Here is a 25,751-nt window from a genome sequence, read left to right as displayed (position 1 = left end):
CGGGGAGGGGGGGTGGGTGGAGGAAAAAGGACCAGAAAAAAAAAAAAAAAAGAAAAAGAAAAAAAAAAAAATTGAAATTAAACTCGCCCAAAGCGACCTGCTGCGTTTTGGCCAGACACCCCCTCCCCAAGGCGAGACCTCTCCGGCTGCCACTGGGGGAGAAGGGAATCGGGGTTTGGGGGTTGTTTTTTTTTTGTTGTTTTCTTTTTTTTTCATCACTCTGCTCCCCTCGTCGTCGTCATCGTCGCTCTGGATTGTGCCCGGGGAGCCGGCCGGGGTTTGGGGGGGCCCGCGGCGAGATGTACCAGAGCTTAGCCATGGCGGCGAACCCCGGCCCCCCGGCCTACGAGGGGGCAGGTGGCTTCATGCACAGCGCGGCCGCAGCGTCCCCCGTCTATGTGCCCACCACGAGGGTCACCTCCATGCTCCCCAGCCTGCCCTACCTGCAGAGCGGCGGCTCTTCCCAGCAAGGCAGCCCCGTCTCCAGCCACTCCATCTGGACTCAACCCGGAGCCGAAAGCGCCGCTTACAACCCCGGATCGTCCCACCCGCCCGTGTCACCTCGGTTCTCCTTCTCCACCAGCACCCCCATCCCTGCCACCTCTTCCCGGGAGGCCGCGGCGGCTTACAGCAGCTCCTTGAGCCTTTCTGCTAACGGGAGGGAGCAGTACGGCCGGGGCTTCGGCGGCTCCTACTCCAGCCCCTACCCTGCCTACGTGAGCCCCGAAATGGCCACCACCTGGACTTCTTCGCCCTTCGACAGCCCCATGCTCCACAACCTGCAGGGCCGAGGGACGCCCGCGGCCGCCCGGCACGCCAACATCGGTGAGCGAAGCAAACCCCCCGGGGCATGGAGGGGATGGGGTATGGTGGGATGGGATGCTGTCCGTTTTTATGTTTTTCCCCACAGTTTTCATGTTTTATTTCCCCCCCGTTTTCATCCGTGCACTCCTATTTTTAGAGGGTGGGATTGGGGATTGAGAAAGTTGTGATTTTTGAGCTCCCGGGGATGGAGAATATCGGGGTCCTCACGGCGCCGGTTGCACCCTTACTCATGCACTTTCACTGCAACGTTGCAAAAAGTCCTTGAAACCACAGTTACAAGTAATAATAAAAATAATTTAAATGAAATTGGGGTAGGCCTGGAGCTGCAAGAATCATGTGCCGAGCTCCTGTGGAAGGGTTTGCTCCACAAATAGCTCCACAAGTATTTCGGGGCCGCAGCGGGGATGGCTGGGGTCTGCAGGAGTGCAACCCTGGTGGGTAGCCCCTTCCCGGCTCGATTTGGTGCAAAAAGGGGAAATTTAGGGATGGAATTAACTGGAAAAGTTTGGTGCGTGAATCCCAGATCTCGCTCTCGGGCCGCTTTGTGTCACGTCCTTTCTGCAGCTGTTGGGTGGTTGGCGAGGCCGGGGAAAGGGAAGGTGAAGGGAAATTCAGCGCCGAGGGGGAGAGGTGAAAGAGAAGAAGAAATAAATCCGCATCCATTAGCACAGCCTCTTGTACCCTGTTTGCTTTTTTTGGGGGGGGGGGGATCAGCACATCTGGGAGCTCTGGATTTTGGGGTCTCCCTGCCCAAAATCCCACCCGGGTTTCTTGTGTCGATCCCCATCTCGGAGCCTAAGCGCTGATTTCTGTAAGCGCCCCCGATCCTAAGACCAGAAATTGTTTTCAAAATATTGCTTAATTGGCTTAAAATATCGCTCCTGTATTTTGCGCGGAGGAAAAAGGCAACATGGGGAGGAAAGCAGGGCTGTGGGGCTGCTCCCCCAGACCCATTTCTGTTCCTCACTTCCCCGTGGGGGCTTCGCTGCTGGCACCGGAGTGAAGAGAAATAAAGGCACTCAGAAATGAATGCCTCAAATCTGGCCGCCGATAGATTTTCAGGTTGTACGCAGGAGGGTAAAATTTCCCTCCAGCAAGGTTTTCTTAAACTTTAGCGTTATTTTAAGGAATTACAGGAATGAAAGTCGGGTGTCAGTGAAGGCTTGGCCTTGCCATTGCCTTTTGCGTTTCTTCGAGCATTAAGAAATCGTGTAAAAAAGGGGAACTAAGCTATAAATATAAAGCTTTGGTCAACCAGGCAGGGATTTTGGGAAGCCCTGTGGTGGAAAAACATGTAGGAATCATTGATTTGTATCATCGAGGACAGTCTTGCATTTCTATTTGACTTCAGTGCCCATCTCTTCCTTGAGGGAAAAAAAAAAAATCGCATTTTCGCTGCGGTCGCTGATGGGCTCTTAGAAAAATAACTTTAAAAATGAAATATTCAGGATGAAGCATTGCAGTTGGAGAAATATTGGGTTAGCTTTTAAGGTTCGTGGTGTTTTGGGGGGTTTTGAGATCAGTTTGTGTTGCTAGTCCCGTGGCCGGAGCCTGCCTGTTGGTGCTCTTCACTCGAGCCCTTGCGTAGCATGAGGGAGATGGGATGAAACAGCCTGAAAGGCATCGAGCCTAAAAATTCGGGATTCAAACAGAAAAGGGGATTTTGTGGAAGGCAGCTCCCCGGCGGGTAGCATGGTGAATCCCAAGCTCCTTTCTTTGCCTTTCCTTGGGAGCGGAGATATTTTTATTCTCCGCACACCGAGAAACACAACCCTTGGCGCAAGGCTTTGCTGCACCCAGGGATTTTTGCAGCGCTTTCGTTTTCCTCCAGTGATTTCCTGGAAAAATAACCACCTTCGGACAGTGCTAATTGCAGAGCAGCTGGCCATTACTGTAATATTAATTAGCATTACTATTTAATAATGAAGGTTAAGTCCGTGCAGATGGAGCTGGAATTGCAGACTCAGACGCGCGCGCTCTGCGCAATTGGGCACGGCGTTTATTTTCCCCTGATAAGCAATGCTCCAGGAAAAGTTTAGTGAAACTTTAGTGAAACTGCATTCAAAGCTGATAAAAAAATATATACTAAAAGATATATGTTCTTGCTTTTCCCTGATAGGAGGAATTTGGGGTTAAAAAGTGGCAAAGCAGCTCAGTGGTACCAAATGCTGGGGAGACTGGGGGCATAAATAAACCACATGGGCATATTATGAAAAAAAAAAAAAAAAACAAAAAAAAAACACTCCTGCTGCATGCTCAGCAAATTTGGGGTTTGGGGGTACGTTTGGGGATCTATTTCCTCGCCCTGAAAGGCAGGATCAGCCCCAGCAGCCATGAACTTGCCCCAGGGCATGGGGCTGGGGTGAATTCTCCAGCAAAGGAATGGCAAAATTCCCTCTAGGAGATGTCCCCGCCACCAAAATCTGCCCCCAGAGCAGCCACGGGGGTGTTTTTGCCCCATCCCCCCCTTGCTGGGGAAAGGCGAGCTTGGATGGAGGCAATGCACTGGCTTTTACGTAGGGGTTGGGGGGGCAGATCCAGCTTTCCCATCCCCACCCTGTGCAGTTTTCTTTTTTTCACTTCAGCTGCAAACTTGTGCGAAATAGAAGGATTTTTCTTTTTGGGGGATTAGGAGGTCTTTTTTTCCTTTTCTTCTTGCTTTTTTTTCTTTTTTTTTTTTTTTTTTTTTTTTTTTTTTTTTTTTTTCTGCGTATATTTATATTTTAGGAGGCTGAATTTTGCCACTGCGGTCGGGAGCGAGCCGTGGCATGGGACACTTTAGCTGCCTTTGCATTTCGTTTTGCCTTTCACCGAGCCAGGAGTCCCCAACCGGGCTCCACGGGACCACATCTGCAAAGATCAAAGCCCCCAGCAGACGCGGCCATCGGTCGGAAAAATGTTTTTTTTTTTTTCTTAATTTTCTTTTTTTTTCTGCTGCTGGGAGATCGGGGAACCAGATCTCACGCTTTCCCACAGGGATGCGAAGAGCTTGGCGGGGTAGCATCCCCAGGCTGGCATTTCGGTGCCACTGACTCATCCCATTTGTCACGTCCCCCTGCCCTACCAGCCGATGCCCCAGGGGATCGGAGGGAGGGCTGAGGGCTGGATTTCGCAGGGGTGCTCAAAGGCACCGCTCCCAACACGGCGGCTTTAGGGTGAAAGCATCCCGCCTTGCTTCTCCCTCCTCTCCTTCCCCATTTGCAAAAATCCCCGGTGAAGGCGAAGGTGTCATCTGCAGCCCTCCGCCGTGACAACCGGGTGACAATGAGCGGGTTCCCCAGCCCCACAGCCCCGCAGTTTTGGGGACAAAACCCGCAGGGCTACGGGATGGGGAGACACGATTCAAGCTCGAGCACGCGATTTATTTTTGTGCCCTTCCCCGTATCCCCGGACAGCATATTTAAAATTGCAATTAAAGCAACGATAATAATAAAAATATCATCACACCCTTACTAATGGTACAGCTCCATCACTGGAAACAGAGCTTTAATTACTGAATACAATCACGCATAGAATAGCTCTGGTGCAGTAAATAATACCTATGACATCACGTATTATATCATATCCATATATTTTTTATATAATGATTATTTTTTTACAAAGCAGAAAAACTGAAGGCAGTGAGCAGTGGCACGAAATCTAAGATTTATTAAGCCAGGATGAATTATTTTTTCTGCACACACACCCATGCGCATCTTTATCCCCATAACAAAAGCAGCAATTTCTTTTTTTTTTCTTTAAGAGGGCAGCCCGTACTTCACTCTCTCCACATTTATTTCCATCCGTTTTGGGTAGAAAGAGGCAAAATCCTTGGAAAGAGAGAGGAGCGTGTATCAGGCGGTGTTTACCAAAGGAAATTGGACCCGATCCTGCTGTCTCCGTGCTCTTCTGATGATGGAGAAACCTTGGCTCGGCAGGCAGAGGTGCTCCCCGGTGCTCCCTAACGGGGCCAGTTATTTTGAAAACCCCATGGCCGCAGTATTTCGGGGGATTTGAAAGGTTTTCTTTGGGAAATTCCCCCCCAGCCATGCGCCGACCTGCAGATAAATCCCAACCCAGGTGAAAAGGCAGCAGGCGCCCGGCGAGATGCGCAAGGTTTTGTGCCTGGAGGTCGGCAGCTGCGGGGGAATGTGTGCAGGGAATGGTCAAAGAATGGGTGAAAAAATGCAATTTCAGGGAAAATCTAATTAAAAAGCCTTTAAGAGTGTAGCTGAAGTAGCAAAACCCTAACTTTCTATGATTTCGCATCGGCACAGGGCGCTGGGCTGGAATTGTTGCTCGTTGGGACCCACAGAGCTTTGCGTGCATAGGGAAAAGAGATGCAAACAGACCTCATTTTCGGTGGTTTTATCCCCAAATTCCTTTCCTTGCACATCAGCCCGGTGTGTCCTTCCTTCTAATTCCCTTACAGAAAAGCGGGTGCAGAAATGGGGTGCTTGGGGATGTCTATCCACTCAGGAGACATCCCTTGGGGGGGAAGCACCGCACATTTTGTGTGCTTTGAGGCTTTTGCACCCCTTTTCTATAAAAACATCCCTGCGAGGCTCCTGCCTCCCATTTGGGGCTGGCTGCTGCCTGTGAAACCAGGCAGGGATGTGAGTGGGGGGCTCTGATCCTGGGCTGAAAGTAGCCAGTTTTGTTGAAATTCCGATTTTTGCAAGGCGGCCGTGCTGCCGTAACCCCTCGTGCGCATCCGCGAGGTTGAGTTGTCCCCATACCGGCTCCCTTTTTTTTTTGGGGGGGGGGGGTGGATCGTGTTAATTATGCCTGTGGGGCCGAGGATTGGGAATATTCAAATATTCGCCTCGCTGATGGGTCCTGAGCTCTGGCTGTCTGGCAGGAAGGTGCCAAACCGCCTTTGGTGCGCGACCGACCGCAAAACGCTGCTTAAGTAAGCAGGGACAGAGGTGAGAACGTGTGTTTGCATCCCAAATGACACCAAATTACACAAGAAAATTTCACCATGATGTCGGGTGGAGGTTTGCCTGGTTTGGGGGCGAAGAAAAAAAAACAAAAACTTTGGGTCAACATTGCCTTGCAGCTGCCTATTAAACCTCCAGCGGTATGGCAAGATCTTAAATCCCTCTAAACTGCCTCGCACGATCGGTCGCAGCGACCGGTCCAAGCTGTAAATACATCCGTAACGACAAATTAAACCCAATTATCTGCCATTCCTGAGCAGTGAGGTCCTCAGAGGCGGGTGCTCGCCTGTGCGTGACAGCGGCTGAAAATAATTTGGCCGTCACTGCCTCTCGTAGCGGGGGACGAGCGGCTTTGGGGCTTTTCTGGGGGAACCTTTTTGCTGTTGAAGCGTGCCGAGCGATGCCGTGGGTGTTTTGTGAGGGCTCGTAGGGGGGTGGTTGCAGGAAGGGGCTTTTCTTGTTGCTTTTTCGGGTCATTTCCCACCGGGAAAGCAAAGCACGGAGGAGAAATCCCGGCATCAGGGCGCATTTGCAGCCCTTTCCCCCGTGCTCGAGCGAAGCCGGCCATGCACTTGGTCGCCGTTTCCCTTTCCCTGCGCTGAGCCGGAGCTGGGATTTCTTCTCCAGACAGCTCAGAGCCGCTCGCAGGGAGCTGGGCAGAGGCTTCCCAGGCTGGCCGCACGTCTGACCCCGTCAGCAGCGCCGAAATGTTTCAGCCTTCTGCTTTTGGCAAGGCCTGGGCTGCAAAGCCAAGGCTGGGGGCGCATCAACTGGGAGCAAAAATCATTATTTTTACCCAAGAGGTGCCCGGTGTACTTTTTTAAAAATTTTCCTTGGTTATTTCCCTGCACAGAGATGGCTTTGGGTAATTTTATTTGCTGGCTCTGGGCACCTATAGCTTTTGTAGGGTTCATGCTCTGCTTGGAGGGGCAAAATTGCGTCCTTCCCAAGTCTTTCTGCTGCTGAAACCAGCTGTAGGGGATGCACAGAAATGTCCCATGCCCTGAGCACCCTACCCCAATGCCCAGCCCCACCATACTGCCCTGTGCCTCAGTTTCCCCTTGGCTCTCACCAGGTATTTCCAGCCTGCTTTCAGGAGGGGAGCTGGAAATGCCTCCCTTCCTTACGGGAACCGAGTTTCCCCTCTGGATCTGCAGCAGGGATGTTTCTGGGGCCGATCCTGCAGGTTTTGCCCAGGTAGTGCTTACAGGATCAGCCCCCCTCCCCTAAATAAATTCAGTATGGGCTGTGGAAAAAAAATAACACAACACAAACCAACAAATTAAAACCAAAACCGACCAAGCAACCCGCTCAAGTTGCCTGCTCTGAGCCGAAACCACCCCAAAAGGAGGTTTCACCCAGGGCTGGGAGCTGCTGCAGGATCAGGCCCATACAAAAAGCTTCCCTAGGGCAGGAACCCAGCCCCCTGCAAGATATTTGGGAACCGACAGCTTTCCTCGGGGAGGTGAAGGCTGTTGGCCGGGAAAGCTTCCCAGACGCCAGCAGCACCTTCCCTTTTTCCATCTTGGAAAGCAGCCGCTCAGTTTACGTGGTGCAGCACGCCGGGATTTGCTGCTTTATTTTTATTTTTAGCGACCCGTAAAGCTGGCGAGCCCCTTATCGGAGCCAGCTGGGCTCGCGCGGCCCGCGCCAGCCTTGAGAGGGGAGTCGGAAATTTGGCTTGTTTGTGAAGGAGGGGAAAAAATAATTCATGGAAAGTCAGGGAAAGCAAGTTTTCCATCAGCAGCAGACACGGGGACGGGGCAGGCGGACCAGGGGTGCGTGGGGCTGATCCCACGTCTCCTACAGGGCCTGGTACCGGCCGCTTCTGACTCTGGGATAACAAAAAATCCCTGCCTGGGAATGTTTCCTCTTAATCCCTGGGAATGAGGCCGGTGTCTGCCGGGGAGCATCTCAGGAGAGGTCCTGCCGCTGCCCTTCCTTGCCTCCTCGATGCTGTCTTGGGGCAGCCGTCCCCTCCAGGCTGTCCTGGGACGATGCAAATGTCCCCAGGCAGCTCCCTTTTGACTCCGTCTTGGCTGCTTTTGTGCCTCATCCCCTTCAGTGCTGCTCGTTTTTCCTCCGGGCTCCATCGTCCGGAGCCGTGGCATTACACATGAGGCTTGATTTTTGCAGGGAGGTGAAGGGGCAGCTTTTCCGGACAAGAAGAAAGTTGGGAACCCCTGATTCCTATGTGCTCATGCTCATGAGGAGACATAAAAATATATGATTTGAAATGCTATGAGTTTCCAAGCCAAGCTGTTGGGTTTGCAGGCCATGGAGCCATCATTATTTAATTTTCGGGGCTCAGTGCTGGATGAGGAGGCTCAGCCATCAGGTCTCCTCCGAAAGACGGCTTTGGCCCCAGATGTGAGAGGGTTTGGGGAAGGGCTTGCTGGCCCCAGGGACTGGCTACTGGGATGGATGCAGAGCTGGGACATGCCTTGGTGATGCAGAGCAAGAGGGAGGTATTTGGCTTGGGGGATGTCTTCTCCTCCTGGCCTTGGAGGATGTCCTATTGCCTGGGGTCTTGGGCATGACCGAGGCTTTTCTCCAGGAGCTGCCTATGTCCTGCCCCTCATCACTTCACAAAGAGGGGGCAGACTGCTTGGCCCCTCGCCTCCCCTCCCCAGCCATTTATATTTCTGAGCCAACATCCCGTCGCCTCCCTTCACGAGGAAATCAATAACAACGGGTGAGCAGGTTAATTATAATCACAGAATAAACGCCACGGTCTCAAAGTTCACTCCACTTGAGCAGCGTTTCAAAACGAGTGGACGACGCCAAGAAACTTTCATTGATTCCCCCGGGGCAGGTGTGGGAGTTTGAACCTGTCCCCAAGCTGATCTGATTCAAGACTACTCAATTTTGTTCCTTATCTCGACTTTCGCCTATCTTATAATGTCTGTTATTTTAGATAAAAAGTCCAATCAATTGAGGTAGAAAAACTGCAAGTTGTATGTTGCCCTGATAAGTCAGGTACCTGCCGTTTCGTTGGCCTGGGCTGCAGTTTCTGGGCTTGCCGAGCGCTGGGCTGACCTCTGCAGATACTTTATCGCAGAATCGCTCCGTCCTCCGCCCCTGCTGACTTTACTGTCCAGAATAACGATTAAAACAGGAAAAGAGGAGGGCCGGGGGTCAGAGCACCCAGCATCCTATATGCCGTAGCAAACACCTTTCTGTTTGTGCCTGGCTGCCGTCCCGTAGAGAGGCCAGGATCCGACCTCACTGGTTTTGGTGTGTTTTGGTCAGCTCACAGGGTCCAAACAAAATGCTGGGGCAGAGCTTGAATATGCACCTGAAGGTCACTGTTAAGGTTGTCATGTTTAGAGAGGGCTTGGGCACATTAAGCAGTGCATAGACTACATATTTCCTATGTTCCTATATGTGGTATATATATATTTTTAAATATATGAAGTGTGTATTTATATACACAGTGTATATAAATAATTCAGAATATACAAAGTGTGTGTTTATAGTGGTGTATATATATATATATATATGTACAGTTCTATACAGCTGTGTTCTGCATAGCCATAGAAAAATAATGCTAACAGCAAAAGCAAAGAGAGTTGATTAGAGATGACTCCTAGCTGGCTAAAATGGCATTCTTAAGGACACAGTAAGTGTATATCTACACTGAATATATATGTCTGTATATGTGTATATATATATATATATACAAACACACACATAACACACACACACTGATAATACAGTTGTGTTTCCACAAGGGATTTTGGCCTGATGCAGATAAATACTTTTTCCTCTGACCTGCACTAGTCTGGAAAAAAATAATAATAATAATAAAAAAACAAACTACTGAGTTTCTGGAGTCACAGGGTAACAGAAAGGCAGGTTGGAAGGGATGTCAGGAGATCTCTAGCCCAACCTGCCCAAAGCAATTAGCCACTTGAATTAGCTCAGGCCAGCTGTGTCTTTGTCTTGATGCTTGGAAATGCCCAGGGATGGAAATGCCCTCACCTCTCTGGCCACCTAATCCATGTCCTCATGAAAAAGCTTCTCCTAATGCCCTGCTGTCAGCATCTACCCGCACAGCTTCCCTCGTTTTATCTTCGTAATGACCCCAGGCACCACCACTTTCCTGGGCCTTGACTTTGGTCCACCTGGGCCACCCCTGCAGACGGACAGATGCTCTCCCTCAGACAGACAGATGCTGCAGGGGGATGTATGACCACAGATTGTTGGGTTCCTGTGGTTTTAGGTGTTTCGGCTCACCCACGGTGCTGTAGGTGGCCAAGCAAAGCAGGCCAAGGGCATGTGAAGGCTGTGTCATGCTTGATGAACGAGTGCCAGGCACGGGCACCAGGCCTGGCACAGCAGCAGGCTACAAAGCTTTCCTTGGCTCTGACACTCTCCATTTTCTCCCCATTATCCCTGCAGTCATCAAAGGAGAGCCAAAGCATGTGCATGTGGAGATGGGATGTATTTCAAGAGGGAAAATGCTGTGGCTCTTTTCCCTTTGTCTAGTGAGAGAAAGACCATTTCCAGGTCCCTGCTGCCAAACGGCCCCCAGGCTGTGGATGGCCCCATCCTGGCCATTCCCCGAGCTCTCCACGCTAATCTGAGATTTGTTAAAAATATTTGGACAGTCGATAAGCAGAGGAATCTCCTGTTTATCAGAAGAGCCTCAGATATTTACAAGTGTAAGAATTGTAAGTAGGAGTAAGAAAGGGGAGGTCACCTTGGTGGGTGGGATCAGGCCTGCATCCCAGCAAAAGAAAGCAGGCCTTGGAGCTCACTCACTTACACACAACTTCACAGGCGGCACAAATTGCTGTAGGACACCACACTGCCATCAAAGGGGTGGCCAGCAAGTGCTCTGACCAAAACCAGCTTTTGCTGTTGTTGTTTTTTTAACATTTTTTTTTGCGTAAGCTTTGCTCAGGATCTGATGGAGGGCCTCAGGCCTGCTGCTGATGAGTGGGGAGAAGGAATGGGTTTGTCTTTTCTGACTGCAATATGGGGTTGAGCCCTGTTAGGATGCTGGGGTGACTGGGATCTAATGATCTGGTTGTGTTTCTGTCATCAGAACAGCCCCCATCCTGCATGCATATGCACACAAGTGGCCATATATGAGTGGTGTTCATGGTGGATATGGAAAAAGGAGAGCCTGTCTCCACTGCAGCACGAGCAGAGCTTAGTGGGCCTTCCCCCTGTGCAAATACAACCCAGGGGGAGCTGCAGGCCTTCTCCTGCCCGGCCTGCTGTCCACTTTTTGGGTCTGGGCCATGCTGCTTCAATATGGGGGTTGACCACCTCTCTGCACAGCTGTGGTACAGCCCCTGGCCTTGTGGGGTTTGGGCATGGGGGCTCTGGTGTGGTGGAAAGCCCTTCCCAGTTGCCACATTGGCCAGTCCCCATTACCACCTCTTGCCCCTTCCCAAAACTACGTGCTGAGATGTCCCCAGAGCCCCAGGCCCAGTGTTCTCCACTTTCCCCTGTGTGGGCACGCAGTGAGGCATGGAAGAGCCTTTGCTTCTGCTCCCAAGGACAGAGCCGAGACTGAACTCAAATCCAGGCCCAGGCTTTGACCAGCCTTCCCTTCGTGGACCCCTAGCACATGATCTCAGCTGGTCCCTTGGCTGCTTCTGCCTCCACTGTCCTTCAGGCTGGGGAAAACATATCCGTGAAGGAAAGGAGTATGCTTGGCTGTTGGGAGTGGTATGTGCCATAGACCTTGGCTTGCTGCAGGCAGATCGGGGAGCTTTGCAGGGGAGGGACGCAATGTTCCCTTTGCCTTGACGTGAAACACTTGGCTGGGAACGGTTGTGTAGGAACAGTCTCGGTGTTTCATGAGGCAAGAGATTTCTTTGCCTTCTCAAAAGCGGCGTATGGCTCAGCCTGATTATAGGTGAAGTGCTTCCTAAGCAATTAAATAGGGGCTGTAGGTCTGCAGGGGGAAAGCCAGTCACTCTGAGCAGCCAACTGAGTGATCAACCATTTTAGACATGTCAGATAAACTCCAAAACATTCGGGGACAGCATCAAGCCCTTTCTGTGAAGCTTCACAATGATGCATATTGCTTGAAATAGTGTTTCTGGTTAACAGCAAGGAAGTTGCCCCCCTTCTCCAATTCCTGTGGATCAACAACCACACAGGTGATGTCTCCTGCTAATCCAGGTCCCATTGGTCTCTAAAATAGTGGGTAACTGGATGAATTTCCCTCAAATTCTGTCAGAGGGGAAACATGCAGAGAAGAGGAAGGGATAAAAGGAAAAAAAATGGGCAGAACCTGTTTTTACAGAAACATCCTCAGCTCTGGTGGCTGATAATGCACATGGGCTTTCTGATCTCCATCTGCATGCCAAGCTGATGATGTCCCCATAGAAAAAGGAAAGACTCACAGACAGCTTTCTCTTGGCTGCAGATCTCTCTCAGGCATAAATCTGAGCTCTTTTATTTACGATCACCCCCTGCCTCTTCTGCTTTTGTCTCTCCGTGTTTTCTGCTGCTCTGTTTTCCTTTCCAGCCCTGTACTCAGACACAGCACTGGAACAAGAAGCACTTTTAACAGCTGTGATCTGACCAGAAGCTTTTTGGTGGTTTTTCTTTTTTTATTATTGTTTTTCCCATAAAGCTGCAGCTCCTGTAGTCATGCAATTCATGGGAGAACCTCAACCCATTTAAAAGAAAGAGTTGTGACTTTCTGCTCCACTCGCTGCAGAAACACTTATTAAAGGGACACCCAGAGGCTTGAACAGTAGGTATTATTTCCATACTGTTGCTTTTTTAATAGGAACAAATTTGGGATTTGGGACAAACCATTCTGAGTAGCCAAGAATGGTAAATCCCATTTCACACTGCACTGCTGTTGTGGTTGTCCCTTGAAGCAGAAGGTGCTGGTGGCTTGGGATCCTCTGGGAGCCCAAGGTGTCCATGTGTCCAAGGGACCAGTGTCCTTTCCCTCAGCTGCGAGTGCCCCTGAGAGTCCATTTGGGATTCTGTATACACAGGAACGTGGCTCTCACCTCTTATCATAACAAATTGTTTTAGGAAACTGCTTCTCTGCAGGGAGAACTGCTCTCAGGCTCTGTTTAGAGCCTCTAAGTGCCTGGCTGTGTTTGAAGGACAGCTTCTCCTTTGTCTAGTTGCTTCACTGGGTTGAGAAGACACTTCTGCAGCGGGAAATGTTGATATTAAATATCCCTCCATCTGTAAACAAAACTCCAGTGCTATATTAATGGAAGTCTCTTTCTCCCCAGCAAGTAGAGAGAGGGGGTGAGGGCAGGAGGGGGCAGAAGAAAGGAGACGACCTTGTTGAGACAACCAGATCTCACCCAAGCCAGCACAAGGAGGGCTCTTTGACCCCTTCTGGAGGCTGGTTTGGGAACAGAAACTTATAAACTGGCTGCTGGCTTTGAACTGGAGGAGTCAAGACCTCTCCATCAGAGGTGCTTTCACTCCTATCATTCTGTTGGGTCCTGATCCCTAAGGTTCACCTGCTCAAGATATCTCTCCAAGGCTTCCAAATTTAAGCTTGCTAAAGGCCTAGGAATGGGCATGCTGGCAGAGCTGGGGTTTGCAGAGACGCTGGAAGGATTAGAGAGGAGTTCAAGTCTCCCTTCAGACCCAAGCCCTGGGCATCCTCCCCCTGCTCCCCAGCTGATTTGGTTGTGCACAGGGATCTGATTCTCCTAGCTGGGAAGGCAGAAGTACAAAGACTTGATATCCTTGGCCGGAGATGCCGTCATGCCCTAGCCATGCGGGAAGAAGTGCCTGTAGGTGTGGGCCAGCTCTGCTTTGTCCTCCCTGGTTGATCTCTGTGGACCTGGCGGTGGATGTAAGGGGCCACTCCCAGTGACTAAGAGCCATGAAAGGCCACCTCCAAGAATGCTTTTCCCCTAACAGCCCCCAGTGCTCCACTTCAGAATCCCTCCAGGCTCCCCAGGGACTAAGCGTCCCATTGTGGCGAGCATTCCTGACATTAGCATGCTCAAGGCCTCACCCAAGATTAGGAGACTGTTGTGCAACATTCAAGTGACATTTCCTGCCCTGGGGACCTTGTAGTCTTGGTAAGGGGTAGGTGTGAGGGGAAAAGGACCTCCTTTTATGTGGCAAGCTGGTGGCTGGGACAGGGACAGGCCCCAATCCTCGCCAGGCCATCTCGTTCAGCACCATTTCACAATCCGATCTTATGTGAGAAGCTCCTTCATGGGCATGGGGCAGGGTCTTATGAAGCATGCAGCAGAAAGCCATTGGCATTAGTCAACGCCAGGCACAGGGACCCACCCCATAACAAGGCCTGAACTACCCCGAGACTGATATTATCTGAGATAAAGGCTGGGCAAAGGCGCTTAGGGGAGCTGAGCCTTCAGAGAGGAGCTCAAGACCTTGAGGCACACGTGGTGAAGGAGGTTGTTCAGTTCATTGGGCCTGTTTTCTCCTCAGCCCAGCTGGCACATACGTGTTGTCCTCTCCTCGGCCTTGCTAGCCATACCTGGCTTTGGGAGAGGGAACAAACCTTTCCAGGAAGACCTCTGAGGAGAAAGGCTGTTGTAGAGGTCATTGGCCGGCCCCATAAATCTCCATTATCAGGCGGTGGCTCCTGTGCCACGAAACGGAAATTGTTGCCCTGAGTGTGACTGGGGGAGCCTTTCCTTCCATTCCCATTGTTAGGGTCCCACCGGGAGCCGCTCGGGCAATTTGCTGCCTGAATAAACGTTTCCTCCGCCGGCTGCTAGTGTGAGGAGAGGGAATGAATAAGTGTCAGGGGATCTCATAACGCCGGGATTTAGAGATCGCAGCCCCGAGACGGCAGCCAAGAAAACACTTCACGGCTTCTCCTGCGGATCCTCCGGTCTGCGGGACCCCGTTATTAATAACAAGGGCAAATTAAGCAATGGGGGCACTTGAAACCCAGTGACCTCCATTCCCAATATAGCTCAGCCTTGCCCCTGGTTGTGCCCCTGGAGGAGGGAGGGAGGGAGGGAGACAGGCAGAGGCCATGGCCCATACCTTCCAAACTGAGCAGCTATTGCGTTACCTGGGTCTTGAGCATCTGCCCACGTCATACTGCACGGGTTGCTCCTGTTAAAGTGATATTTTCTTAGCATTTCATAGATCTCCAGGTTTTCAAGAGCAGCTGGGTTGGTTGGATTCCCTCCACAACTTCAACCTTGCTTCTAGCGATGCTGTGAAATGAGAGCACCTCTTTTTGAAAGAAAACCAATCCCTTGCCTTCCATTTCTCCACTGGCACCAAAACAAGTCACCCTTTCATCCAGGCATGCATTAAGCTTAAGTTGTCTTCCCTGAGCTGACATTCAGGTGTTTCCATGACACACCCTTCTAGCCGGCACCTCTGCCGAGAGGAATTTGCCATCATCAGGCATACCTTGATGCAGTATTTCTCCTCCAGGTGAGATCTAGTGAGGTCAAGGAGCTCTCCCTGCCCCAGCGGGGCTCTGGGAATGTTTTTAATGAGATTGCACTCCACAGATGTCATTTTCTGACTCAGCTCTGGGCGGTGTCCGCAGGGGACGCACCCATCCCGTATCACCCCGCGAGGGCCGTGGTCAGGGAGAGCCACCCATTGCGTGGAGCTGCCATGCACCCTGAGAGCAAAGTCTGCTCCTTCCCGGCCTCCAGCTCCAGCGATTCCCAGTTGATCACGTTCACGAGGCCCACCTTTGTCTGCAGCTGAGAGGGGGAAATCGCACAAATGCTGTTACTACAGAAGCAGAAAAGGTCTTCCAGAAACGTAAATCGGTGAAGGTTCCTCAGGAGAGAAGCTCCAGGCCAAATCCCCTGCAAACCCAAAAGAAAGAAAGAAAAAAATAGCGGAGAACATAGCTCAAACAAATGCAGATGGACTGGGGAGAGCAAAAGGAGCAGGTCTGAAGACTGCTTTGTATTTTGATCTTGGATGGCAGATTACAAACCAGTGAAAATAATACGGACCATGGAGCTAGGTTACAGTAGCAAATTTGATTATTATCAGAAAACAAAAGACTTGCAGCTTGTCTGGTTTGGGCTCCACAGGCTGTTTTCTTTAAAAACAAAAGTATTTCCATACTTGACATTTCTTCTTATCATTCCCATTTTGAGGGACCTTCCTATTCAAGGGCTAGTCCAACTCTTAGCATTTCTGAGGGACAGATAGAAATTTTTTCCTTTTGTTTCTTTGATTAAAAGCCTTCGGATTTTGGTTTTCTGTTGGAAAATTCTCCAGGAAAAGCAACATTTTGTAATAACTCCCAAGAACAATTCAAATAAGTGTTTTAACTATTATCTTTGGACTGCCCCTGCCCTGCTCAGTTCCCTGTGGATTGTGTCAAAGACTTAGTACTGAACTATTTTCAAAGAGGAAAAGATTTTGTTGTAAGATGAAAATTACCCTGAAAATACGTAATACAGATTTTTTTGTTTTAGGGAAAATTATAATCAGAAACCTCAGCTACTTCTAAGAAAAAATAGCAAAATGTTTTCCTTTCTTGAGATTTTTCAAGGAAATGAGTTCTTTCCTGACTAGCTCTTCCAATTCCTCCTCTTTTTGAAGGAAGTTTATTTGATCTGGGTTTTGGCTGTGGCTCGGTGGTGATTTTAAATGGGAAAGTGAGGCATAGTTACAATACCACTGAGTCCAACATTCACCTGGAGGGATTCCCATCTTCCCTAAACCACCAGAACTACACAAATGTAATGAGGGTTCCCTAAGCTAATTAGAAGATAGCAGATTCCTTCTTTTCTAGCTCCAGAGCCCCTTTAGGTGCACTCATTTACTCTCTTCTAGCATTTCCCCATTGCCACATGGTATAGTCGCTTGTCATTTTAAGCTTGGTTTTCTAGGGATAACTACATGAATCCTTCTCAGTATCTGTTTACTGGCCCCACTTCAGTCATTTTTTAATCCTTTGGTTGTGTTATGGTTACGTAGCTTCCCACAGATTTCCCCAAAAGAGCCTGAAGAGCAGCAGAAGAGAGATGGCTGATGGTTGAACGTAACACTTACAAGATATCAGAGAATCCACACGGGATTAAGACATAGATCTGCAAAAAGTCAAATTTTGCTGGTTTGCCGTTTGGGGAACTCTTGTCCTCCAGCAGAAAGTGAGATTTGTCTAACAAGCAGGTGGGCAGGCACAAAATAGAGCAAGTTGGACAGTAGTAGTGGAAGAGTTGATGCTACGCTGACATGTAATGGCTGAAGGCCCCAGTGCAAAGCTCTTGTCATCCTCCAAAAGCCTCGTGTGTGTCTCAGTATGTTGGGGATCCGGCTTTTTCAGCAGCATGGTTTAATCCCAGCCTGCTTGCCCTTTTCTTCTTCTCCACAAGGAGTTTATCATCTGGTCTTCCCTTCCTGATGTCCATAGCAGGACACGTGCGTGCCGCGGTCGCTGTCTTTGGGTGCAGAGGGGATACAGGGGCAGGAATGGGTTTATCATGGAAATACCTGTGGATTCTTGCTGTTCAGGAGCTGCTTCTTGTGCAGAGAGTAGGGTGACAGCATGTGAATATTTCTGATTTTTGGCTCTCTGCAGCGATTCTGTAGAGGGGTTGCTGGGATCTGCCAAGGGGCTGTGGGATGCACAGGCAGGATTTTCTCTGCCCACACATATTTGAGCTCCAGCAGGGGATGCCTGGGTTCCTCTCTGCTCTCTGGGCAGTTCTGCTCCGTGGGTCCGGGTTTCTCTTTGTCCCCGGTCACAGGGAATTCACCTGGGTTGCAAACACGGCCGCTTGCCTGCCCCGATCTGTTTGCCCTGGCTATGTCCAATCTTGAAAACTGGGTAACGTCAGAGCAGAAGGGAAGGTTTCTATTTCTGTCTCCCTGTATCTGTGTCCCGGCACATCCCTGCTGCCACACAGGTCCTTCAGCCAACACCGTATGGCAGGGAAAGGGGTTCCTCTTCCCTGTAATCTTGGGGGCTTCCCCGTGAAAGGAGGAGATGCTTCTTGCACCCCATAAATTCCGATTGTGATTTCTTTGAGTGTCACTGCTGGGTTCAAATATCGAGAAGCAGAGCAGAAATTTAAACGTGGAGACGCTGATTTAACCCAATCTTTGCCTTTCTCTCCCGTCATGGCAGCAGAATTTTTTGATGACTATTCCGAGGGGCGAGAGTGTGTCAACTGCGGGGCCATGTCCACCCCACTCTGGAGGAGAGACGGCACGGGGCACTACCTCTGCAACGCCTGCGGGCTCTACCACAAGATGAACGGCATCAACCGGCCCTTGTTCAAACCCCAGAGGAGGCTGGTGAGTCAGCACCACACGTGGGGCCAGGCTGCCTGCCAGGACGAGGCGAAAAGGCCTCGGCCAGGTGGAGATGGAGGGGGTATTTCAGCTCCTCGGGTCCCCATCTGCTCGGTGCAGGTGGTTTGGGGCCAGATTTCCAAATTAAGTAGGATTACCTTGAGTTTGGTGAGCTGCAAGGCCTTGGACTGGGCAGATGAGCTGTGCAGAGACCTGATCCAGGCCAGGTGGTGGAAGGGGCTGCAGGGAACATTGTTGGGCAACTGGAAAGCCAGCCTATTTCAAACTCCTGTAGGCATTTTAGCAGCAGTGGAAACCCCTTCCAGCTCCACCACACCTCCAGCTGATCTTCTCTTACCCTCAGGATCATTATCCCCAGGGTCACTGCTGGTTGACCCCCTTCCCTTCACGGTGGCCGGCCACCTCTTCTGGACACTCTGTTTGCTGTTCCCTTGGGCAAGGCAGAGCTTGTGGGGCAGGTCAGGGCGTCCCAAAGGCTGTGGGGTCGGAATGGGGCATGCATGGGGAATGTGGAATATCTCGGGGTTGATACCTGCCTGTCCCAGCCTGTTTGGGTGAGGAGTTTTTTGGGAAGGGCTCGGCAGTCCGTGCTGTCCTAACCCCATGCAGCAAGGAGCCAGCGAGCCTTCCCTCGGGGCTCCTCATCATCCTGGAGGCTCCATCCCCAGCGGCCCTGCCCTCCACCCAGCCCAAACCCAGCCACTTCCTTGCAAATGCCAAAAAATGTCACTTCTTTGAGCGCTGCCAATGTCCGCAGCTACCCAGCGCCCTCTTGTGAAAACCCTTTCGTGGTGAAGGACGGAGCCGAGCTCCACCACCACCTCTACCAGTCTGTAACTGGGCCCTGTTTCATTTTTTGGTCTCCGTGTTATCCCTGGGCAGATCTGTGTGGTCAGGTATTGAAGGCTGGAAACCAGACTTGGTCCAGTGCTGGACAGGAAATCTTGCAAAAATGGCCAAATCCCTGATTTTTCTTCTGGAAAAGAATTGCCATGAAGAAAAGGAGGACACGTCTAGGGATATAGCAAAGGGGGGTGGTTAAAGCAACACCAGCTCCTCTACCTAAATGAATACATTCAGTATTTATTTTCAGAGCCCAAGATTTGCCAGAGAGCCCTGGAAGGGGAAATCTCTGCTGTTGTTGCAAGCTCTCTTTTAAGCTCCTCTTGCCACAAGAGAGGCAAGAGGGAAACCCGAGACCTGTAGGGACCCGAGATGCTGCCGGTGGGAGCCGCGGAGGGTTGATGCTTTTTCTTGTTCTGTTTTTAATCCCAGTCGGCCTCCCGCCGCGTCGGCCTCTCCTGTGCCAACTGCCACACGACGACGACCACGCTCTGGCGCAGGAACGCCGAGGGAGAGCCCGTCTGCAACGCCTGCGGGCTCTACATGAAGCTCCACGGGGTAAAGCCTTCGTTGCTCTGATGGGGAGGGTGGCGATGGCACCACGGTGGGGACAACTTCAGGGTACAACTCTGTGCTCCCTTGTTGTGGTTTTCCTGATGATGATTTCCCTTGCACGGGAGCCTGGATAGTCTCTTCCTGCTAGTGGGGGCTCCATGCGTTCATGTCATGTCTGATAGATGTAGAAGAGCCCTGCTGGAGCCCAAGGCAAAGTAGGACTTCAGGATGCAAATCTCCCATCCATTTCCCACCAGTCAGTGGCAACGCAGTGGCAGAGACAGAGACCTTCACCACCCTCGTGTCCACAGAAGAAAACCCCATTCTTCTTCCCCATTTTTCTCCCCGTTGCTGCTCCTGTTTTTTAACACACTCCCATGCTCTCAAGGATTCCCAGTGCTTCAGAGCAGATGGAGGAGCATCCAGGAGGGACAGGTCAAAGCTGGAAGACGCAATGAATGAGGGGAAGCTTTACCTGCCCCCACAAATTGTTGCTAGGAATTTCAGCATGTGTCTGACTCTGAGGATGACCAGCTCAGTGGGATCAGTTCTAAGGGAGGTCCCCCAATGCAGATTTAGTAGTTTTCCAGAAAACAAGCATTGCCCAGAAAGGCTGCTTCAGCTCTGAGTTCAACAGGAAAGTGAACTAGATGGGCTGCTGCTCCCTTCTGGCCTTAAAACAATCTCTCAGTACCTATGCTGTAAAAACCCATCTAGTCCCACCTTGCAGCTTTGACATCTGTCTTCACACAGCAGTGTTGACCTGTGACTTTGGGTTCCGTTTTGTTGTTGTTTGCAATTAAATCAGATAATTTTTTCATGGGGTCAATGAGGTAGAACTGGAACCGTGTTCTACATGACCATATGGAGATACAGAAACCAACGTGCTTTTATATTTGGGTCCACAGGTTCCACGGCCTTTAGCGATGAGAAAAGAGGGCATTCAAACAAGGAAGCGTAAGCCGAAGAACCTTAACAAAACAAAGACGCCAGCAGGTAAGTGTTGAACAAGGGAGTTTATTGTGTGTACATGTGTGTGCTTGTGCTTCTGGCCATTCGGATTTATGTCCCAAGTCCAACACCCAACTACAAAATGGGCTGCGTCTTAAAAATGGGGAATGTCTGAATGCTTTTCAGCAGTAACAAAGCCTTTTCTGTTATTTTTTTAACCATTTTTTTTTAACTTTGGATGGGTGGGGACAGATCTGCACTGCTCTAGGTCCTCGGGAAGAGCCTGGCTTACCCCTCGCTTTCTCACAGGTCCATCCAGCAGTGAGAGTCTTACCCCAACCACCAGCTCCACCAGTAGCAGCAGCAGTGCCACGACCACCGAGGAAATGCGCCCCATAAAAACAGAACCAGAGCTCTCATCTCACTACGGGCACCCCAGCCCCATTTCTCAGGTACGTGGGGTGGTGGGACAGAGCGGGGAACTAGGATGGGAGATACAGTGAGGGGAGTATCCTCAAAACCTCCTCTATAGTAAAAGGTTTCCTCTTTTCAAGCCAAGGGTCTAGGGTTTCACAGCTGGAGATCTACCCTTGGGGACAGGGTAAAAAACACACGTTTTTGTCATCGTGCTTAGCACATTGTGGCTTTTTAATGACATGTAGCAGTTCTGAATGGACAACTAGAGGTAGCAGCCTTGATGAAAAAAATAAGATCCCTTCTAGCTGGGCAGCTGTATGGGCAAGAAAATACCTGTTCCCTGTATATGACTTGATTTGATTTGTCTTGAGCAAGGAAAAAGTTGGCAATACTCTACTTCATCTACACTTGCTGGCTGTGTGTTGAACGATATGAGAAATGCAGCGTGAAAATAAACTCACGTAGCCCAGATTTAAGTCCCTGTGAAGGTAAAGCCAGCCAGCGTGATGGCAGAGAGCTGCAGGGTGAGCGGGTGCTTTGTGCCACATCCACCGCTAGATGTCTTGGGACGAGCCCTGCCTTCAGCAAGGAGTGCGTCCTGCTGAGCAGCACCCGCAGCCGGGAGCTGATCCGTGCGGGGTTTAATAACTGTGCCTTGGATGAGGGTTCCCATGGCACAGCACAGCTAAGAGACAGTGGTGTGTGGTAGTTGCTTCCCCCTTGGGTTCATACAGGGAGCTGCAGTATTTAAACAAAATAGGGAAAAAAAATAATGGCATTGTTGGGTTGGGCTGATCCTGCACCTGCAACGCTTTGCGGCGCTGTTGTTGTGTGTCCTGCAGTCCACAGGAGGGCATTTGTAAGCTAGGAGTGCCCGAAGCCGATGAAATCTCAAGCCTTGGGGGGTAAAATGATCGCTTTTCTGTCATTTAGAAGAGAACGATATGTCCCATGTGCAGAAATAGTAAAGAGCAGGGTCTAGAAAAAGGAAAGCCTCCCCAAAGCATCACATCTAAGCTGCAAACTCTAGCAAATCCTCATATGTGTTATTAATGTGGCACCAGCCCTACATACAGGGAATCACAGGGTCCTCAGTGGTTTTTTTTTGTTTGTTGTTTACGGGATTTTCCTTTTCCCGTAGGCATTCTCAGTCTCTGCCATGTCTGGACACGGTTCTTCAATTCACCCTGCGATTTCAGCCCTGAAGCTTTCCCCGCAGGCTTACCAGTCAGCCATCAGCCAGTCTCCGCAAACCAGCTCCAAACAGGACTCCTGGAACAGCCTGGTCTTAGCCGAAAACCATGGGGACATCATTACTGCATAACCTGGTCTTCCACCCAGAGACTTCAGGCTGACCGGCTCAAGAGACGAAGAAGATGCCACGTAATAATCAAGTCAATGTTGTTTCCCACCTCCCCTGCTCTCCTGCCTTCTCTCCCCTTTCGAGATGTTCCAGCAAAGAGGTAAAGAGGACTTCTTTGAGGTGTATTAGAGCTCTTAAAAAAGAAACCAAGACTCAAATCTCAAAGTAACTAATGGATTTGAAGCCTTTCCTCCCCTTCCAACAAGCCTCTCTTTGTTAGATTGTCACCACCTTCTACGAAATAGCCAGAAACACAAGGATGGACAAAGGTTTGGGGTTTTATTTAAAAACGTTTGTCATTTGAGACTTAGACAATGGTGGCACAGTGACTTTTTTTTTTCTTCTGTCACCATCCATTTGTTTCCCGGCCAGAGGAAATGCCGTCACCTTCTCATGACCGAAATTCAGTGATCTTCCACCAAATGGAGCCAGATTCAGGACAGTTTGGTGAACAGACTCCAGGAGACATGCTGCGGTGTCTTTAGTGGATTTGATATGAAAAAAAAAAAGCCCCCGCTTCCTCATCCTCACCTCACGTGCCTAGAGCATTACCTTCATTCTCCTAGATGGTCTGGAAACCCGATGAATGTCCGTATTTAATAGTAACTCCTTTCCTATTTATCATTACAAAATCATGGGACTGTGTTTCCAAAACGTCGGCGGAGCCTGGAGAAGGTCTGTCTGAAATCAAAGGGGGATTTTGGAAGGAGAAACCTTCCAGGAGTGGGTAGAGGAGACCCACGTTGGTCATCAAATCCTGGAGGAAAGTGTTGGGCTTTTCCCTTATGGATAGCCACAAGTCAGGCTTAGAGATTATTGCAGGGCACAGCAAGTGGAAGTTGCTCTTTAACTCTGCTGTGCCGTCACTTTTCAGCCAGTTAATTTAATTATTTTGCATCCTTCTCTGTTGTTTTTGATGTCATTGATGAAATCCTGTTGTCATTTATCTGGTGTTGTACTGTGAGTGCCCGCTTTGCCCCTAGCAGCCGGCTCGTGACCATTTTCCATGTCCAACCCTTAAGGATTTGACCTTCCACTACAAGAAAACCCTTCAGCCTTTAATGGATGCAGGCAGGGGGCATCTTCTTCACCAAGCATCTGCACAGACTCGCTTGCCTGCAAGAGGAGCCTGTTTTTTTGGGGGAGACTGCATCCAACAAGATTCTCCACTCTCGTTTCTGTCCACTCCCAAATTCTGTCGCTCTTCTTCTCTCCTTTCAAGCTCTTCTCTTCCCTCCCTGCATCCTGGACTTGACTGCGGAACGACCGAGTGCTACCCCAAAATGTGCTGAAGGGTGTAAGGTGCCATCCTCCAGCTTTCACCCTTCACCATTCCCTCAAGGAGTGTTTCCAACCAAGATACGGGGCTTGGCGAAGAGGAAAGCCACCCACACGGCTGAAACAAAAGCATGACTCGTGTCTGAACTTTAATTTCCTCCTGGTGGCTGAAAAGCTTCTTTAAGGAGAAGGATTTAACTGGACTGGTCATGACAGAGACTGGGAATGGAGTCAGAGTAGAGAGCTGGGCCCCTCCACTCAGATTTGTAGGGGGTTTTGAGAGGGGACAGAGCATTTGCACTCCCTGGAGGAGGACGCAGCGATGCCACGGGGATGGTTGCACCTTGAGGCTCCTCTGTGAGCATCCCCAAAGTGTGGTCCTCCCCCTGACAAGAAGTGCCCTTCACTGGCTCACGGGAATGAAGCCCACAAACTGGGAACTTTTCCCATCCTTCCCTGCCAAGATGCCCCCGGGGTTTGCACTCTGACCCACAGAGCTCATGAAGAGTCCAACCTCGTTAGCGCATTAGCTACAGGCATTCAATGAAACATGAATCAAACGCTACCCTGACATTCTGTGATTCTGCTGAGACCAGTAGCCTGCAAAGAGGCCAGAAATAGCACCTAACAATATGAATTTGGGCTGAAAACATTAAGGTCTGTCTCTGCGGGCACGCAGGTCTTTAGCCAGCCTGCTCCTTGTGCTGTCCTCCTTCGCACCTGGCAGTTGAGGTCTCTTGGGGTCTCGCTGTGAATTCTTCTCTGTGACACCGAAGCACCCCAGAGATGCCTCATCAGAGATACCTAAAACCACCCTGCACAGCCCGAGGAGACCAAACACACGCAGCATTTGTCTCTGTGCTGATGCTCCCGAGGGCTTTGTCTGCTTTCCCCATCACTGTGCTCCTCCTACTGCCCTCAGAGCCAAATTCCCTGGTTGAAATTCTTTCCTGCCCTTAAACCACACTCCTTGGTGCCACGGAGGAGGCTGCTTGCAGAGCAAAGTGGAAAAACCCTGCAAGACATGAGCCTGGTGGTCCTCCGGCTCACATCCTTTTAGGTTATCTAAATGACCGCGGCACAATTTGGTTGACTGCCTCTCTTCTTCCCACAAAGCCTTAAAAAATGAATGTTGAAACACAGTGAGGAGCATTTACATGGAGCCAGGTAGCAAGATGTCTGCTTTCAGAAGGTGAGGCCCCTTCACACCACAAGCAGCTGACGTTTCAGATGCACCTGGGGTCGTCACCACAGGACGACAAGCACCAGAGGTGACCCTTGAAGGGATTCGCACGGGATGAAGGAAGGAAACCGGCAGGAGATTCAGCTCGTTCGAGTCAGAGGGGCGAGTTACAAAATTCAGGGTTACATTCGAGCTCTGCTTTCCTTCAGGTGATGGGGGAGGCATTCAGAGCCTGCTTTGCTAATGAAACGAGATACAATTACCAGAGACAATACGACAAGACAATTATTGCTGTTATTTGTTCCCTTGCAGTGTGGCTGGAGGTCCTGCTGAGGGCCACGAGCAGGGGTTTGGACCAGATGACTTCCAGAGGTCCCTTCCAACCTCAACCATTCTGTGACACCAGGCTGGGTCCTGCACAAACAGAATTGAGAACCATCCCTGTCCTCAGGAGCGAAAGGCCCAGTCCTGCAAAATGCTTAATCACTTATATAAACCTGTTTGTGGAAGTTGTTCCCTTACAGCTCATCGTTAATGGCACGCATAAATTTTGATGCCTACGGGTTTGCAGCACAAGGTGGGATTGTGCCAAGCCCTCTTCATTGAGTTCCGTGCTCACCAGAGCAAGATGGGGAGCAGGAAGGGTGGAAAGATCTTTTACCCCCTCTAAACGTCTTTCCGAGTTGTGAACGTGCAATATCTCGAATCACGTCAGATCTTGTTGTGTAAATCGATCAGAAGAGATCCGGGATCCACTTTGCAGTTGTACGGGATGATTGGACCCTCCCCAACCAGGAGGAGCTCAGGAATATTGCAGAAGAGCTTTCAAACCGATCAATGACTCTCAGTGTAACTCTGAAGCTGTGACTATGCCGGGGGGGTGTCTTGTTTTGCCTTTTTTTTTTTTTTTTTCCCTCCATGTATAAAGTTTGAAGCTTCCCAGGTCGGCTGGGAAGGTCCCGTAGAAACAGACACTTGTTTGTAAGGGGGAGAGGGAAACCAACCAACTGAACAAGTTGTAATTATTTAAAGATGTAAAAAAATATATATTAAGAAGTAGTATGGCTACCGATCCACGTAACTTCTACACCTTTAGAACTAATGGAAATAAAACAATGGCAATAAAACCAGAAGGCTGCTGCCTGGCTCTGACTATCCTGGGGGGCTTCCTGGG

At 50.2% G+C, this 25,751-nt stretch overlaps 1 protein-coding gene across 3 annotated transcripts; it reads left to right on the top strand.

The window, feature by feature from the left end:
• Nucleotides 1-32: 32 nt before the first annotated feature.
• Nucleotides 33-25,710, top strand: GATA4 (GATA binding protein 4). 3 transcript variants are annotated; one of them, XR_014690863.1, is made up of 7 exons: nucleotides 33-825; nucleotides 17,800-17,969; nucleotides 19,263-19,388; nucleotides 20,294-20,381; nucleotides 20,646-20,788; nucleotides 21,895-24,786; nucleotides 24,890-25,710. XR_014690863.1 is itself a non-coding variant. In XM_084512935.1 (6 exons), the coding sequence occupies exons 1-6, from the start codon at nucleotides 300-302 to the stop codon at nucleotides 22,075-22,077; spliced, it is 1,233 nt and encodes a 410-aa protein (XP_084369061.1). In that variant the 5' UTR covers nucleotides 33-299; the 3' UTR covers nucleotides 22,078-25,710. The 3 variants fall into 3 exon arrangements, 2 of the variants coding, with proteins under 2 accessions (XP_084369061.1, XP_084369060.1); XM_084512935.1 differs by having other exon boundaries at nucleotides 17,803-17,969; nucleotides 21,895-25,710; XM_084512934.1 differs by having other exon boundaries at nucleotides 21,895-25,710.
• Nucleotides 25,711-25,751: the final 41 nt, after the last annotated feature.

Source organism: Aythya ferina (assembly GCF_964211825.1).
Source record: "Aythya ferina genome assembly, chromosome: 3".
Classification (NCBI taxonomy): domain Eukaryota; kingdom Metazoa; phylum Chordata; class Aves; order Anseriformes; family Anatidae; genus Aythya; species Aythya ferina.
This window is presented reverse-complemented; position numbering and strand designations above follow the sequence as displayed.

Excerpts from the sequence above, each read along its gene's own strand:
- GATA4 (XM_084512934.1), top strand. The coding sequence starts at position 300 with ATGTACCAGAGCTTAGCCATGGCGGCGAACCCCGGCCCCCCGGCCTAC. Across the intron at positions 17,970-19,262 it reads TCAAACCCCAGAGGAGGCTG|TCGGCCTCCCGCCGCGTCGG; the intron begins GTGAGTCAGCAC and ends TTTTAATCCCAG. Across the intron at positions 20,789-21,894 it reads ACCCCAGCCCCATTTCTCAG|GCATTCTCAGTCTCTGCCAT; the intron begins GTACGTGGGGTG and ends CTTTTCCCGTAG.